The sequence below is a fragment of the Pan troglodytes genome, chromosome 12 (assembly GCF_028858775.2).
Source record: "Pan troglodytes isolate AG18354 chromosome 12, NHGRI_mPanTro3-v2.0_pri, whole genome shotgun sequence".
NCBI classification, from domain to species: domain Eukaryota; kingdom Metazoa; phylum Chordata; class Mammalia; order Primates; family Hominidae; genus Pan; species Pan troglodytes.
This window is the reverse complement of record NC_072410.2, coordinates 94,089,275-94,106,185: the sequence shown is the minus strand read 5'-3', so window position 1 is coordinate 94,106,185 and position 16,911 is coordinate 94,089,275. Positions and strand designations below refer to the sequence as shown.

Genomic DNA, 16,911 nt, shown 5'->3' with positions numbered 1-16,911 from the left:
GGATCATGAGGTCAGGAGTTTGAGACTGAGTTTCGAGTTCCAGCCTGACCAACATGGTGAAATCCCATCTCTACTAAAAATACAAAAAAACATTAGCCTGGCGTGGTGGCACGTGCCTGTAATCTCAGCTACTCAGGAGGCTGAGGCAGGAGAATCGCTTGAACCCAGGAGGCGGAGGTTGCAGTGAGCAGAGATCGCACCACTGCACTCTGGCCTGAGCGACAGAGGGAGACTCTGTCTCAAAAAAATAAAAATAAAAATAAATAAATAAATAAATTAATTAATTAAATAATAGCCCAGAAATAAGGCCACGCATCTACAACCATCTGATCTTTGACAAAGCTGACAAAAAAACAAGCAATGGGGAAAAGACCTCCTACTCAATAAATGGTGCTGGGATAACTGGCTAGCCATATGCAGAAGACTGAAGCTGGACCTCTTCCTTACATCATATGCAAAAATCAACTCAAGATAGATTCAAGACTTATATGCAAAACCCCAGACTATAAAAACCCTGGAAGAGAATCTAGGCAATATTATCCTGGACATAGGAATGGGCGAATATTTCATGACAAAGACACCAAAAGCAATCGCGACAAAAGCAAAAGTCGACAAATGAGAGCTAATTAAACTTAAGAGCTTCTGCACAGCAAAAGAAACTATCAACAGAGTAAATAGACAACCTGCAGAATGGGAGAAAATATTTGCAAACTATGCATCTGATAAAGGTCTAATATCCAGCATCTATAAGGAACTTAAATTTATAAGAGAAAAACAACCCCATTAAAAAGTGTGCAAAGGACATGAACATCTAGACACTTCTCGAAGACATACATGTGGCCAAGAAGCATAAGAGAAAAAGCTCAATATCACTGATCATTGGGGAAATGCAAATCAAAAACACAATGAGATACCACCTCATACCCGTCAGAATGGCTATTACCAAAAAGTCAAAAAATAACAGATGCTGGTACAGTTGCGCAGAAAAGGGAACCCTTACACACTGTTGGTGGGAGTGTAAATTTATTCAACCATTGTGGAAAGCAGTATGGTGATTCCTCAAAGAGTTAAAAGCAGAATCCAGCAATCCCATTACTGAGTGTATACCCAGAGGAATATAAAGCATTCTACCATAAAGACACTTGCATGTGAATGTTTATTGCAGCACTGTTCACAATAGCAAAGACATGGAATCAACCTAAATGCCCATCAATGACAGACTGGATAAAGAAAATGTGGTACATGTACACCATGGAATATTATGCAGCCATAAAAGAAGAAGAAGATCAAGCCAGGTGTGGTGGTTCACGCCTGTAATCCCAACACTTTGGGAGGCCAAGGAAAGTGGATCATCTTAAATCAGGAGTTCGAGACCAGCCTGGCCAACATGGCAAAACCTTGTCTCTACTAAAAACACAAAAATTAGCCGGGCGTGGTGGCGGATGCCTGTAATCCCAGCTACTCAGGAGGCTGAGGCAGGAGAATCACTTGAACCCAGGAGGTGGGGATTGCAGTGGGCCGAGATCATGGCACTACACTCCAGCCTAAGCAACAGAGGGAGACTCTGTCTCAAAAACAAACTAACAACTACAACAAAAAAAACAAGATCATGTCTTTTGAGGGAACATGGATGCATGGTTGGAGCTGGAGGCTACCATCCTTAACAAACTAATTCAGAAACAGAAAACCAAATATCACATGTTCTTACTTATAAGTGGGAGCTAAATGATAAGAACTTACGAACACAAAAAAGAAAACAAGCACTAAGGTCTACTTGAGGCGGGAGGGTGGGAGGAGGGAGAGAAGCAGAAAAGAGAATTATTGGGTACTGAGCTTAATACCTGGGTGATGTAATATATGTACAACAAACCCTGATGACATGTGTTTATCTATGTAACAAACCTTCACATGTACCACCAAACCGAAAATAAAAAATTTTTAAAAAGGAATGTGGACAAAAGAGAGTTGCTTATTGTGAATGTCTGTCTGGCCAAGAAGCCCCTCAGATGTGCAGGGAAGGCATTCCCTACCTTTCTCCTGGTGGTAGCTGGGGATGACCTCTCCTTCTCATTCCTGAAGACTGTCCCGCTGCCAGAACCACCCATATTCTGCTCCTCCTCACCCATTTTCCTGCTGTAAGTTGACAATCCTTGCCATCAAGTTACATCCGCTGCCCCACCCCATCGCCACTCACTTTTTCTCACAACAGAGTCCCAGAGCTAGTCCACCTAACTAGCCCAGCATCTCTAAATCACACTGCCTGGGTATTCCAGCCAGGGCTTTAGAATTGGACTGACCTGGTGCCTAAAGACAAGTCAAAGCCTCTGAGTCTTGATTCATTCCCACATCTATAAAAGGGAAACTACCTACTTCACAGGATTTTCTGAGGGATTAATTGTGATCATGTCAGTAAAAATTCCCAGCACATGGTACACTTATGAACCTCCAGCCAGGAACCTTTCTGACAAAGGAGCAATGCCTGTCACCTGGGCATGGGGACATTGGATCTCCCAGCCAAGCTGGGCTCTGTCTTAATAGGAATGTCACTACTAGAAGTACCTAAATGTTCTTAGAGCTTGGGATCACTCAATCACATTCTCTGGGTGGTTTGTTAAAACCTGGACTGGACTATGAGGAGCGAGAGCAACCTCTTTTTAGCAACAATAAAGTCATTCTTTGAGGTGATTGCACCGTTAAAACACACAGGGGCAAAACAGAAAAATGCTGTGCTCATTGCTGAGCAGGTTGCCCTGAAAAGTAGAGAATGAAAAATAGGAATAAGGGTGGGCATGGGGACCCTGGATTCTAGGGTGCTCTTGTGCAGGAAGGAGAGGGGACAAAAAGAGTAGGCTCTTGCACAGTATGAAGGCTTTCGAGTAAAAATCTGAAGGAGATGGAGAGATTGAGATTCAAGTCCTAGTTTTGCTAGTAAATCAATGCAATTTAACTTTGTTTTTGTTTTCTAGAGACAGGTATTGCTCTGTCACCCAGGCTGGAGTACAGTGGCATGATCATAGCTCAACACATCCTCAACCTCCTATGCTCAAGGGATCCTCCTGCCTCAGTCTCCAGAGTAGCTAGGACTACAGGTGCATACCACAGGGACTGGCCAAGTTTGAATTTTTTTAGTAGAGATGAAGCCTTGCTATGTTGCCCAGACTGGTCTTGAACTCCTGGGATCACGCAAGCCTTCTGCCTCGGCTTCCCAAAGTGCTGGGATTACACGCATGAGTCACCAAGCCCAGCCATAATTTAACCTTTCTAGATCACAACTTCCTCAATCGCAAAGTGAGATTAAAAGTAATTGTATCTTTTTTTTAAAAAGTTCCCAGCACAATATATTTACTCCCTTTCTTCCTTCTGCCTTCACATTCCCTATCCTTTGGTGTGGGAGCCAGCTCCTTCCTGGCAACTAAACCCCAAGATGTCATGAACTGTGCTCAGCCCACCATGCCCTGCCCCCACTCCCCCCCGCCCCCCAAGGATTCAAAGGTATCAGAGCATCCCTTGCCCTCTATGCTGCCAGCCCAGCCTTTGTCTCCCATATAGGGTCCAGGTCTGTCTGTAAATTGGAACTAGAATTGTCTTCACGTCTATTGCTCAGGGTAGTAGAAAACACTGAGAGATGTTTTCTGCCATGCCAAATAGGAATCCTCAATAAATATTCCCCATAAACTCTGTTATAATTGGTGGCTAGAGTCCATATTGCCATGGACACTCTTCTATAGTTACATTAAGGACTAAATTGATTTTGCAGACTGATCTGAGAGTTTAACCACCATTTGTACCACAGTCTCTGTGGGAAAATATATTCCATGTTCCGAACAATTGACCCTTTGGAGTTGGTCCAGTTCCTGAGCTGGGGACGGCATGTACGACATTATGTTACATTTTGGGTTTTATTTGTATGTCTTAGAATCAGAGACTTGTTTGAGCTAGAAGAAGCTTTGGAAATCATTTATTAATGGGCACATTTTGTAGGTAATGAATCCAAGGTTCAGAAAGATTGAATTGTCTAAGGTTATTCAGCTGCTTTGTTCTCCCACCTCCAAGCCAATGCTTTTCCCACTATCCAAGTCATTTTGTGGTCATTTTCCCACACAGTCATTAAACAGCTTGAAAGTTGGGAAGTCATGCCTTCTTCAACACAGCCTCAAACTCACTAAGTGTTTCATAAATACTTAATTGGTTCATTATTCTTTTTGCTTCAGAGGTCTATTCACTGTAAGGTTTTCTTAAATAACAAGTACCATAGAGCATTTCAATTAAGAACTTATTATGATAGACTGGATTTGGTTTAAATCAAGATTTAAATAATAATTAATAAATATTCTATTTAACCAGTGTTTCCTATATAAAAGACCTATTGGTGTTGGATGTAACTCTGATGAATATATTTCACAGCTCACAAATAGTTTGGCTTTAGTTTTAACAGACATATGCTATTAATTTTAATGTGGTCTTATATATTATGAGAAGCTACTCATTTTATAACTACGTAAAAAAAGTAATGCTTTCCTTGTCTTATCTACCAAAACCCAATTGAAACAGAGACATAAAAACCAGTTAGGGCCAGGTGCAGTGGCTCATGCCTGTAATCCCAGCACTTTGGGAGGCCGAGGTGGGAGGATTGCTTGAGCCCAGGAGTTCGAGACCAGCCTGACACAGCGAGACCCTGTCTCTACCAAAAATAAAAAAAAATAGCCGGGCATGGTGGCACATGCCTATGGTCTCAGCTACTACGGAGGCTGAGGCAGAAGGATTGCTTGAGCCTGAGACGTCAAAGCTGCAGTTAGCTGTGAATGAGCCACTGTATTCCAGCCTGAGTGAGGCTCTGTCTCAAAAAAAGAAAAAAAATTAAGCCATTTAGCGGTAAACCTCCAACTGAAAAGGTGAATTATATGTGATTTGGATATACTACAGGAGAAACAGAGCAACAAGAAACAAAACATTTACAGTACACTGTTTCATTTGAAACAAATATTCACATATTGTATACTTTCCCTCATCAAACAGTTATTTCCTGGTATCCGTTTCAGTGAGCAGGATGGGGGGAGGGGGGAGCAATAAAAGAGAAACCTGTGTAGATGACTTGCTTTTATTGTAACAAAGGCAACTGGCCCTGTAATCTAATTACAAGAAAAAAAGGCCACAGATAAACTCTTCAACAATTAAATAGTCATTACTTGTGGTAGCTGTTCACCTAGCTTTAATTGCCTTATAGTTAACAGTTCTAAATAGCCAGTTAACTCCTTCAATTACTAGACGTTTATTTTTCAATCACTTTATCTTGAAAGATACGGATGTACTATGGAGTTAGCTTAAGACAAACTGAGAGAGAGAGAAGAGAGAGTTGGTTGGGGCCACCGGGGAGGTTACTGACCAAGGGCAGGGAAGGAGGCATTTATTTATATTTGCCTTATAATTCTGGGGGACTAAACTGGCTGAGGACATGCCTTATGGCTTAGCTATAATTTTGGCTATTCTCATATGTATAATGAAATGAAACCAAAACTAAATCTTAAGAACAAATCTTGGCCCTGCCTGGCTGTACCACCTAGGCCTGGCTCTGTATTGAGAGAGGTGGCCTCCTAATGATGCATATATGTCCTTGTCTGGTTTTCCAATTTTCTTGAATTGAGCTGACTATAAAAGCTTAATGCATGCGATATAAAGAATGGCTGACCTCCAGATACAACTAGTAAAATTTAAACTTACCACTACTTAAGACTTATTAAACACTTGATTGAGAAGAATCATATTTATGGAAGGACAGCCCAATGAATGTTGATTCATTCATTTAAAAGTCATCTTGGATTAAGCCAGAGCAGCAAAAAACTATGTATCACCCCCTCCACATTTTGCTACCTAAACTTACTCACTTTCACACCAGATTGGCTACTGGCTAATACTGACAGGCATATAAGAAAAACATCCCTATGAAAGTCTTTGCTGCGTTTACTAACCGGAGTCACCAGGCTGCTGTTTACTGTGTTCCGAAATGCCTTCTCTAAGGACAATCCATAGAGACAGCTCTCTGGTCTCAATTCAGATATGGTTGGGTTCCTCTGAGCACTGGTTTGCCTTTATCTGATAGGCACAGACATTACCTATTAGTAAAAATAAAATAATAATTTTATTAAGACCCCTAAATCATGATGCCCAAACCCCTTGCAATCAGGAAGTCTAGATAAATAACAGGAGTTTCCCTTCATAGACATTTCTGGAATTACCCAAGGATATTAACATGCATGACCCAGATGCCTCCCTAAGCCTTATGGTGTGCTGGCAAATGTTTAACAACCATTATTCAGAAATAAGACAGGAAAACTGCCATCTATGACTCGTAAGATTATAGGTGATTTTTGTATTTTTTTTCTTCATTTTCCCAACTTCCTTCAGGAAACACATTTTACTCTGAAGGGGGTGAGGGTGGTGGCTAATACTTGGGATTATGGTGAGCTGCCCTAGAAACTATCGGGTTATTAAGTAACACTTAATATATGTACCAGTTTCACTTCAAAATCTGAAGCATTCTGAACTCTTAATTATTTTGGAGGGATATCCCACAGAAAAGTTGGCTGAGGCCCTAGTGATAAAGCTCTTTCTTACAGTGGCCCATTCCTGCCCAAGACTCCAGGCACTGGAAAACCTGGTGGGGGTGGAGAAGGTAACATCAGCAGGCAAGTACTCAGAACCACTCTCCTATCTCCTACCTCTTCTTCTCACGACCTCCAAAACTCTGCTGAGACCGGCCTCCCTCTGCCTCACTTGTGGTGATTTTCTCTCGGATGCTCACTTTCTCTCTGTGCAATCTTTCCTTTGGGTGTCCCTTGTCTTTAAACATGTCTGCGTATACTTGAACTCTAATTGTGGACAGGGTTCAAAGTTCTTTTTCATGGGATTCATGGGCCCCATGAAAATTAGAGGCTAAGTAGGCATCTAAGTAGGAGCATTTACGTGCTCCCAGGCATTCTGTTACACTTAAAGAGGCTCATGGAAGAGATTTGGGCAAGTGGTATAACTCTACAAGCTGCTATATTCAAGTCCTAGTTCCAGCTTAGCCAAAACACCTACTCCGATTGCAACTGATCTTTTTCTTGGTTGCTAGAAAACTGAGAGTCATATGTGTGGCCTACCTCCAGCAAACCAATAGGACCTTACATCATGCATTTTGCATACAAAACTGCTGGCTTAATCTTATCTTTCACACTCACGGTTTTCTTTTGTCCTATTTTTCTCTGTACTTATTTTTAATTTACCCTGCTGTACACATTTATGTAAACTACGTTAAATCCTTTCCTCTGGAATAAAGTAGGGTGTAAATAAATTTAACAAAACAACAAAGAGTGATGATGAGCCAGGTCTTCACTCCTGAAGGCCTCAAAACGAACTGGCAGTGATCTGTGAAAACTACAGAGAACTGCCAGTTCATCTCCACAGATTACTGCAGTCTGTGAAAACTACTCCAGCCAGGACCACCATTATAGCCTGCTGCCTGTTGTGTTCACAATCGATGCACAAACTCAATCCTGAAATGGAGAGAAAAATAGGGGAAAAAAGACATTAGGAAATCCTAGCTCTATGTCATCTGGACACTAGAAAGCACTTGGTTGGACAAAGCTTTTTCTCCCCCACAGCACATGCCTGTTTCAGCATCTCAGCCCACATTCACGGAGAGGGAGAATATAGCAATTGTTAAGAATGCAGACTCTAGCACTACATGCCTGGGTTTGAATCCCAGCTCTGCTGTTTATTTGTGTGATTTGGGCTAAGTTTTTTAACCGTCTGTGCCTCGGTGAATCCCATCTACAAAGTAGAGATAATAATAGTACCTACCTCACAGGGCAGTTGTAAGGATTAAATGAGGTAACCCGGGTGTAACATTTAAAACAGTGGCAGAGTACATACAGGGATCTGAACAAATGTTAGCTACTATTAGTGATATGTGAGTGGGGGAAGCACACTGCCTTGGACTTGAGGCAATATCAAGTCTGAGTTTCTGGAAAAACACTTGTGGAATAAGTAAGGGCTGGCCACCTCCTAAAACCGGACAAAAGATCTGGCTTGCCTAGATCCTTAGCGTGACTGCTTCTCCTCCTGCCTTTCTAGAGGCAGTATTACGTGATGGAAATACTTGGTGGGTGCTGTGGGCACAAAGATAAGTTAGTGTGTTTTTATCCCCTAGGAGCTGAGTCGAGAGTAGGAGAAAAATGCATAAATAATTACCAGGTAGGATGATTAAGCAATATACTGGAGGCAGCAACAGAAACACACCGTGGAAAAAAGATACCCACGGCGTGGATGAAGATATGAGATGTGTGAAAGCGCTAGACACAGGCAGCCATCTGCACCCATGTAAAACTGGATTATTGCGGACTCCTACAAGGCCCACTTTAACGCTTCTTTCAACCAGAATCCCTGCAGAACTAATTTTGTAGAACCGCCGGGGATAAAGACCTTTATTTGCAATGTCGAACTCCAGCAGAGTAACCCCTTTTGCTTTCCACACGCGCAAACCCGGGTCCCAAACGCTGCAGTTCGCGTTTCCCGGCTAACGGAAGAAACACGAGGAACTGTTTGCAGATCTAGGCGATGAAGCCAAAAAACGGAAAGCGAGGTCGAAAGGGCGCAACCACCACGTCTGGAGGAGGCCAGTGAAGTAGAGAAAGGGGAAGGTCAGCCCAGCCCCAGCGCGCTCTGCGTAACCGGGACTTCCTCCGCGCGGCAAAGCCGGGGAACCTCCCTGGCGCCTGCGCCACCGCGGCGAGACTCGGCGCCGTGGACGTGGAGAGAGGGCGACGCACCTGCGCGAAGACGGCAACGGGAAAAGCCGCTCCAGTGCGGTTGCGCGGCGGCCCAGGCGCCGAGGGGAGCCTCGGCGGGGAGCGCGCCGCGCGCCTGCGCGGAGAGCTGCGTGACGCGGCGGCGCGCAAGGGACGTGCGGAGTGAGTGGCGCTGCGGGTGGGGCCGTCGGCGGCGCTGGTGAGCTTTGCGGAGCTGGGCGGTGCCGAGGAGGAGGAGGTGGCGGCCTGGGTCTGACGCGGCCCTGTTCGAAGGGGCCTCTCTTGTTTATTTATTTATTTTCCGTGGGTGCCTCCGAGTGTGCGCGCGCTCTCGCTACCCGGCGGGGAGGGGGTGGGGGGAGGGCCCGGGAAAAGGGGGAGTTGGAGCCGGGGTCGAAACGCCGCGTGACTTGTAGGTGAGAGAACGCCGAGCCGTCTCCGCAGCCTCCGCCGCCGAGAAGCCCTTGTTCCCGCTGCTGGGAAGGAGAGTCTGTGCCGACAAGATGGCGGACGGGGAGCTGAACGTGGACAGCCTCATCACCCGGCTGCTGGAGGGTGAGTGCGCGCCTGGCCGCGGGACAGAGGGAGGTCGGGCACCGCCGCCGACCCCTGCGTCCCCCTCTGCCGCCGGAACGCGAGGGGACCCCTTTCCCGCCCCGAGACGAGTCTCTGGGAGCGCGGCGCGGCGGACGAACCGAGGAGGGGGCGAGGAGGCTCTGGGCGCGGGGGAGCGGCCTCTGGGAGCGCGGTCAGGGGAGATCGGGGGAGAGGGGGCCGTTCCCGCGGACCCTCGGGGGCCAGGCCCGCCGGCCGAAGGCTGTGCGGAGCGGGTCTGCGGGCGACAGCCTTTCGGAAAGGCCGCCGGGCTCCGCGCGCCGTGGTGCTCGCCTCCGGTGACCCGAGGATGGGGAGAGGATGCCTGCCCTGCCACCGGGCTTTGTGCGTCCGTGGAATCACTGTTCTTCTCTGTTCTCTTTGTGCATTGCCCTTGGCTGCCTCCGATTGTCGTTCCGGGAGTGAATTTTACGTATATATATAAAAACCTGTCCTTAACAGGACTGTTTCGTCTGCTCTGCATTTTTACACAATGCTATATAGAATGGATTGTTCTTAAAGAGAGGATAAAATTAGCGGGAATTAATCTACCGTTTGTTACTTGGCCTAAAAAAATTGTAAGACAAAATATTTGCTCAGGTTGAAGATGCACGTCAGAAATGTGATGTATGTAGATGGGTTTGCTGAAGGGATTGGCTTTTGCATTTGATTTGAGCAGAGCTTAATTTCTGCACAAACTTAGTGAAAATCTATTTTTAAAGCCTGTCTTGTATTCGAAAGGTATTTGCAGGTCTACGCAGCATTTGAACTTTCCGGGCTCAAGTGTTCTTATTGAATAGTTTTATGTTGGTGGGAAGGCAAGGGGGGAAAACGAAGAGGTGGACTAGCCGGGAGTTAAATGTATTGATTCATTGCAGGATATTATTCAAAGTTAAATGCAGTCTTCTGCCAAACAGTCTCTCTACCCTAAAGTTTTCGTCATCAATAATTGTTTTGTGAGTGTGTAGAAAAGCCTTTAATCCTTTTTAAACAATTTAGAGGCCTCTTTGTTAGCCGCCGTCCAACGATTGCATATGTATTGTTTGCTTTCAAATTACCTTAAGATAATTGCTAGAGTGAAGCAATATGTACTTATATTTGGAAAATCATCAAAGAATATTGTAATGGGGGAGGGGTAATTCCTTTTTCTCAAAGTATGTGTCGGTATCTCAAACCCAAGTTCTGTGAGTACCTGTTCTGTAACTAAATACTGTGTATTTGCTCCAGATGTGAAAGCCATCCAGCAGTCTTAAGACTGAATAGGAAGCAAAAGTTTTACCAGGAACTCTTATTTACCTTTTCCTTTACTATCAAGTTATTCCTGGGAGGCCCCCTGGTGCCTGCAGTCAGTGTTCACTACCTAAGACTTTGTTTCAGATGTGAACATCTTGCTGGGTCTTTGAGAAATTTGCTTTGAAAATAATTGTATTTTGTAACTATTTTATGAGGGAAATACAGTTAATTTAAAAATGTGTATGTCTTGTTTACATTTGGGAAAGTAGAGGCCTACTCCTTTTTATTTTTATTTTTTTATTTTTATTTTTTGAGACGGAGTCTCACTCTGTCGCCCAGGCTGGAGTGCAATGGCACGGTCTCAGCTCACTGCAACCTCCGCCTCCCGGGTTCGAGCGATTCTTCCGCCTCAGCCTCCTGAGTGGCTGGGATTACAGGCACCTCGCCATCATGCCCGGCTAATTTTTTTTGTATTTTTGTAGAGACGGAGGTTTCACCATCTTGGCCTGGCTGGTCTTGAACTCCTGACCTCGTGATCCACCCGCTTCAGCCTCCCAAAGTGCTGGGATTACAGGCGTGAGCCATCGCGCCCGGCATATTTTTTATATATTTTAAACTTTGCTTGTAAATTTAAATATTTTAAAAATATGTTTGTATCTCAACTTATTTATATTTTATTTCATTTTCCATATATTTTGTAGGCATAAAATAGATTTATGTTTTAAAATGTTTGTATCCTTTTAAATTAGACGCACCTTTATATGATTACAGGTACTTAAACTTCACGAGTGGGTTGTGCAAGGTTACTAGAAAAGACACTGGGGGAAAAATAAGTGATTCCATTTGTTTTTGTGAATTCAAATTAAATATTTGGTTTGTACAATCTGTTTTCCTTTTTTGGGGGGACGGGGGGGGCGGGTAAGAATTGTAGTCCAGACACATTTCTCTCTTAATTTAGCAAGCGTTAACAAGTTGACCTCCTCCTTGCCAGGCACCAGCAATCCTAAGATAAGACACAGTCTCTTCACTCAAGGAGCTCCCAGTCTAAACAAGTGTCTTTCAGGCTTTTTCAGCCTCCTCTCTGTCCTATGTTCAGCACACATTCTATCAGTAGGTTTCAGTACTTCTTCATCCTACAGAAGCATATTTAGTTTGACAGTGCCCCCAAGGGATTCTTAAATATTCTAGGTTTTTCAGCTCCTTCCCAGATCCAGACCTGTTGAAAGACTTGTCCAGAGCAGACTTGAATTTTCTAGTAAATAATTATTTTTAATCTTCAAAGAAAATTTTGTCCACCTGGATTTTCAGTGATATTAGATGCTAGTTAGTGATATTTTGTAAAGCTGCCTAGCAAGAATAACTATGGTTAGTGTTTTTAGTGTCAAATGAACGTGTAAGTAAAAATTTGGCAAGAATTGTCTCTGCATTAGGGGAAAACATTCAGCAGGACCTGATCTCATTTTAAAATGCTGATTGTAGCCCCACAACATATTCCTGATTGTTTTTTCTTTTTTACTGTATTAAATCGCAGATCAGCTGTACACACTTCTGGTGACTACATTTTATGAGTTGCTTTTTGTTTTTCTTTTTTAGGTGGGCCTATTATTGATAAGTTTTTTTTGTTTTTTGTTTTTTTGAGGCGGAGTTTTGCGCTTGTCACCCAGGCTGGAGTACGGTGGGGTGATCTTGGCTCACTGCAACCTCTGCCCCTGCAGGTCCAAGCGATTATTCTGCCTCAGCTTCCCAAGTAGCTGGGACTACAGCGTGCCACCACGCCCCGGCTAATTTTGTATTTTTAGTAGTTTCACCATGTTGGCCTGGCTGGTCTCGAACTTTCCATCCTCAAGTGATCCACCCGCCTCGGCCTCCCAAAGTGCTGGGATTACAGGCATGTGCCACTGCGCCCGACCTTGATATGATATTTTCAAAGAGTCCTTTAGGTCATTTTAATACATACATGCCATTTAATGTAAAACAGAAATATTGATTTTATTATTTGGATGGTGCATATTCTTTCGGTATGTTTTCTTGGATTAACTTTTGCTTAGAACTAAAAACCAAAGACTTCTACTTTATCCCCTGTAGTGACCCTGTTGGCCACATTCTTGTGGCTTACCATAGTGTTTTGATCATTTAAATTGAAGCTAGTTTGTATGAGTATTCTGGAAAATCCGGTAAAAGCTTCTTACTTAGATGAGTGGTTCTCAAAGAGGGGTGGGAAATGGGAGTATAGCAGAATCATCTGGGGAACTTCATTCAAACTATAAGTGCTAAGTTTATTTTGGAGGAAGTGAAGTGGAATGAGTAGAATCTAATGCATTTGGGAGGAGGTTAGTATGGAAAACTGCTGCTGGGTGAATAAGAGTGCCAGCTGTGTTCCCAACCACAGTCTTGATCCAGGTATTTAAAAACTGGGATGTGCCAGTTGATATAGTATGTCTATTATGTGTCATATATGTGATAATATGAAACTGTTTAGAATTTGCTTTTTCCTGATTATGAAAGGGCAGCATTCTTTCAAGAAGTCCCCTGTAATTCCACAATCCAGAGATAACCGTTGTTGAAATTTTGATATATTTTTGTTTAAAGATACTTAACATACTTTGTAAAATTCACATGCTTTACATCATTAGAATATTCTTTACATAGCTTTATGAGTTAATTTTTCATGTAGTATTACATCATGAACATTTTCCCTTGTCATTGAAATGTCTTCAAAAATACCGAAAAGCGATTTGCTGTGTGATAGAAAAGTTTTTCTTAAAGTATTTTTTAACATATTACCACGAAGCTGAACTTGACTATTACAATATGAGTTGTAGAATATTAGCACTGTGTAAAGTTCCATAGCAAAATGTGATTGTATTACATTTTTGGCCCACTTACAGTTATATGAAAATCTTGGGATGTGTTTGTACCTGTTTTGTTTTTTAAATTCATTTTTCATTTAACTTTGACCTGTCAGATGTCTGAATTTGTGACACTGCTTGTGATCTCTTAGTGCGTATCTCCCTTTTCTTTCTTGTGAAACAGGTATAGTACTCTTAAGATTTAGTTAGGCTGACAGACTACACTTTTAACTTTTCCTATTCAAGACAGGCTGGAATGCAGTGGCTTGATCATGGCTCACTGCAGCCTCGACTTCCTGGTCTCAATCGATCCTTCTGCCTCAACCTCCCTAGTGGATGGGACCACAGGCACATGACACCTTGGCTGGCTAATTTTTTTTTATTTTGGTAGAGACGGGGTCTCCCTATGTTGGTTGCCCAGTCTGGTCTTGAACCCCTGTGCTCAAGCAATCCTCCAGCCTTGGCTTCCCAAAGTGTTGGGATTACAGGTGCGAGGTGCTGCGCCCAGCCTGTAGTGTCCTTTTGAAGGTTAAAAAAATAAATGAATGGATTTGAAAAGTGAAATCGATTAATGAAAGCATATTAAAGCCCTCCATTTTAAAATGACAGCTTTATCCAGATATAATTCACATACCATACAGTTTGCCTATTTAGAGGATACGATTTTTAGTATACTATAGAGTTGTGCAGCCATCACCACAGTGAACTGTATAATATTTTCAAACACATATACCCCCCAAAAAACCCTGTTCCCGGTAGCAGACACCCCATTTCTCTCCATTCCCTCCCGGCCCCCACTAATCTACTTTTTTTTGTCTCTTAGATTTGCCTATTCTGGACGTTTCATACAAGTGAAATCATACAATATGTTGTCTTTTGTGACTGGTTTCTTCTAATGTTTTTAACATTCATCTTTGTTGTAGTATGTATCAGTACTTTATTCCTTTTATGGCTGAATAATATTCCATTGTATGTATACACCATATTTTTAATTCATTCATCAGTTGATGGACATTTTGTTTTCTTTCGGCTATTGTGAATACTTGTAGTGCTGCTATCAACATTTGTGTAGAAGTTTTTTTTTGTGGGCATATACTTTCAATTCTGTTGGGTATATAGCTGGGAGTGAGATTTCTAGGTCATATGGTAGCCCTATGTTTAACTTTTTGATGAGCTGCCAGGTTGTTTAAGGCCTCTTTACTGATTAAATTGTTTAATTCTGACCCAGCAACCTAAAGGTTAGGTGGTTGGAAAGAAGTGTCAGTTGTTGCCGACAACCTCCACTTCTGTAGGGAAGGTGTTTTGTGTGGATCTGCAGCTAGACTTGTTAGAAAAAAGAGCATGTTGGGGAGTGGGGGAGGTCACCCGAGGAATATTTTATCTCCTTGATTCTTCCGGATGAGATACTAGAGGAGACATAAGGTCATGGCATATTTTTTAACTGATTCAGAGATTAGGTGTTTGTTTTCTCTGAATTAAGTTCAGCAAGTAAGGGAAACTGACAGTTTGAAGAAGTAGCCCAGAGGTGTTTTTATTTTGCTATCTGAATGCAGACCTGGAGCTTTTCTGGTAAATATCTAAATCCAAGATGAAGATTCGTTGGGATTTAATACATTATTTAAATTGAGTCTAGAGACAAAGCCATATTAAGAGTCAGGATTAGTGGGGAAGATAGTTGCATCTAGTAGGTCTTTTTCTTCCTTATTCTCCACGTTTATTACTTTTAAAAGAGTATACATTCCAATGCCATGCATTTTTAATTTTTTAAAATTAATTTATTTTTTATTTTGGAGGCAGGGTCTGGCTCTGTCACCCGATTAGAGTGCAGTGGCATGAACATGGCTCACCTGCAGCCTCAACGTTCTGGGCTCAAGTGATCCTTCTACCTCAGCCTCACAAGTAGCTGGGACCACAGGCATGCACCACTAATTTAAAAAAATTGGTAGACACAGAATCTTACTTTGTTGCCCAGGCCAGTCTCAAAGTTCTGGGATTACAGGCACCCAGCCCCATTTTCAAACATTTCTAACAGGTAAAGTAATACAGGAATGAAGGAATGTTAAGATTCTTAGAAATACTGACTTAAATTCTGTTATGTATTTCTGAAAGGTTATTCTCGAATCTTGGTGGCATATAGGGAGGCAAGGGGAAGAAATAGTTTGTAAATGTCAGTAGGTTTAGCAGTGGTGTGGTAGATGGGGATTCCCAGTCAAGTCTTCTAGGATTTGTGATTGGATACAGATTGATACCCTTAGGCAGCAGCCACTGCTTCTAGCAGCTTTAGCCATTTCAAGGCTTATGCAAGTATAAATAACCAGTAGCCAGTTTTTTCCTGGTTTGATAGAGGAAGTCAGTCCTTGGTCTAGATGGGTACTTGTCATACAGTAGGAAAAAGGGCGGGGGCAGTTGTCCTTTATTCTGCCTCTGCACTATTCACATGTAGAGCACAGTGATTTGTGAGAGTATGTATAACCTTCGTGAACATCACTGGTCTCAGAACCCTCCCTTGCCAAATTTACCTCCATCTGTGCAAAGACAAGTGGAGATATTGATGATATGTGCATATCCCAGAGGGAATAGCGTTTGCTTTTTGATGCGTGCCCACCCTTGCGTAATTGGGAGGTTTTAACATAGCATACTTCACCATAAAGGAATTTTATTCTAAGAATGTTAATCAGAATATCCCTAAGTAACAGAAGTTCCCATCTGGTCAGTTGCAAGGTGACCAAAACACTTTCTTGGTTTGAGTATAGTCATATGTTCCATCAAATGATGTTTTGGTCAACAGTGGACTTCATGTAAGGTAGTTAGTGGTCCTGTAAGATTAGAATGGAACTGAAAAATTCCTGTCACTTAGTGACATCATAGGCATAATGTCATAGTGCAATGCATTACTCTTGTTTGTGGTAGTGCTGGTGTAAACCTATTGCACTGCCAGTCGTGTAAAAGTACAACAGGCCACGCGTGGTGGCTCATGCCTGTAGTCCCAGCACTTTGGGAGGCCAAGGCAGGTGGACCACTTGAGGTCAGGAGTTCGAGACCAGCCTGGCCAACATGGTGAAACCCCATCTCTACTAAAAATACAAAAATTAGCTGGGCTTGGTGGCATGCATATGCCTGTAATCCCAGTTACTCAGGAGGCTGAGGCAGGAGAATCACTTGAACCTGGGAGGTGGAGGTTGCAGTGAGCAAAGATTGCACCACTGCTCTCCAGCCTGGGTGAAAGAGTGAGACTGCATCTCCAAAAAAAAAAAAAAAAAAAAAAAAAAGTATAACACAATTATATAGAGTACATAATACTTGATAATGGTAATAAACAGCTATGTTATATATTTACCTTTTTTTTTTCTTTTTTTTGAGACAGAGTTTCGCTCTTGTTGCCCAGGCTGGAGTGCAGTGACGCGATCTCAGTTCACCACAACCTCTGCCTCTCAGGTTCAAGTGATTCT

At 42.8% G+C, this 16,911-nt stretch overlaps 1 protein-coding gene across 7 annotated transcripts in view; it reads left to right on the top strand.

Annotated features, from left to right (window-relative positions):
• The first annotated feature begins 8,677 nt into the window (after nucleotides 1–8,677).
• Nucleotides 8,678–16,911, top strand: part of PPP1CB (protein phosphatase 1 catalytic subunit beta) — a 49,396-nt gene continuing 41,162 nt past the window's right edge. Inside the window, exons 1-2 of one of the 7 annotated variants that reach the window (XM_063789201.1) lie at nucleotides 8,678–8,948; nucleotides 9,203–9,341. In XM_063789201.1, coding sequence (XP_063645271.1) covers nucleotides 9,290–9,341 — 52 coding nt within the window. In that variant the 5' untranslated portion in view covers nucleotides 8,678–8,948; nucleotides 9,203–9,289. Of the gene's footprint in view, nucleotides 9,090–9,202; nucleotides 9,342–16,911 lie in introns of all 7 variants that reach the window. The other 6 variants (XM_016948274.4, XM_063789202.1, XM_063789206.1 and 3 more) reach the window with 6 other exon arrangements.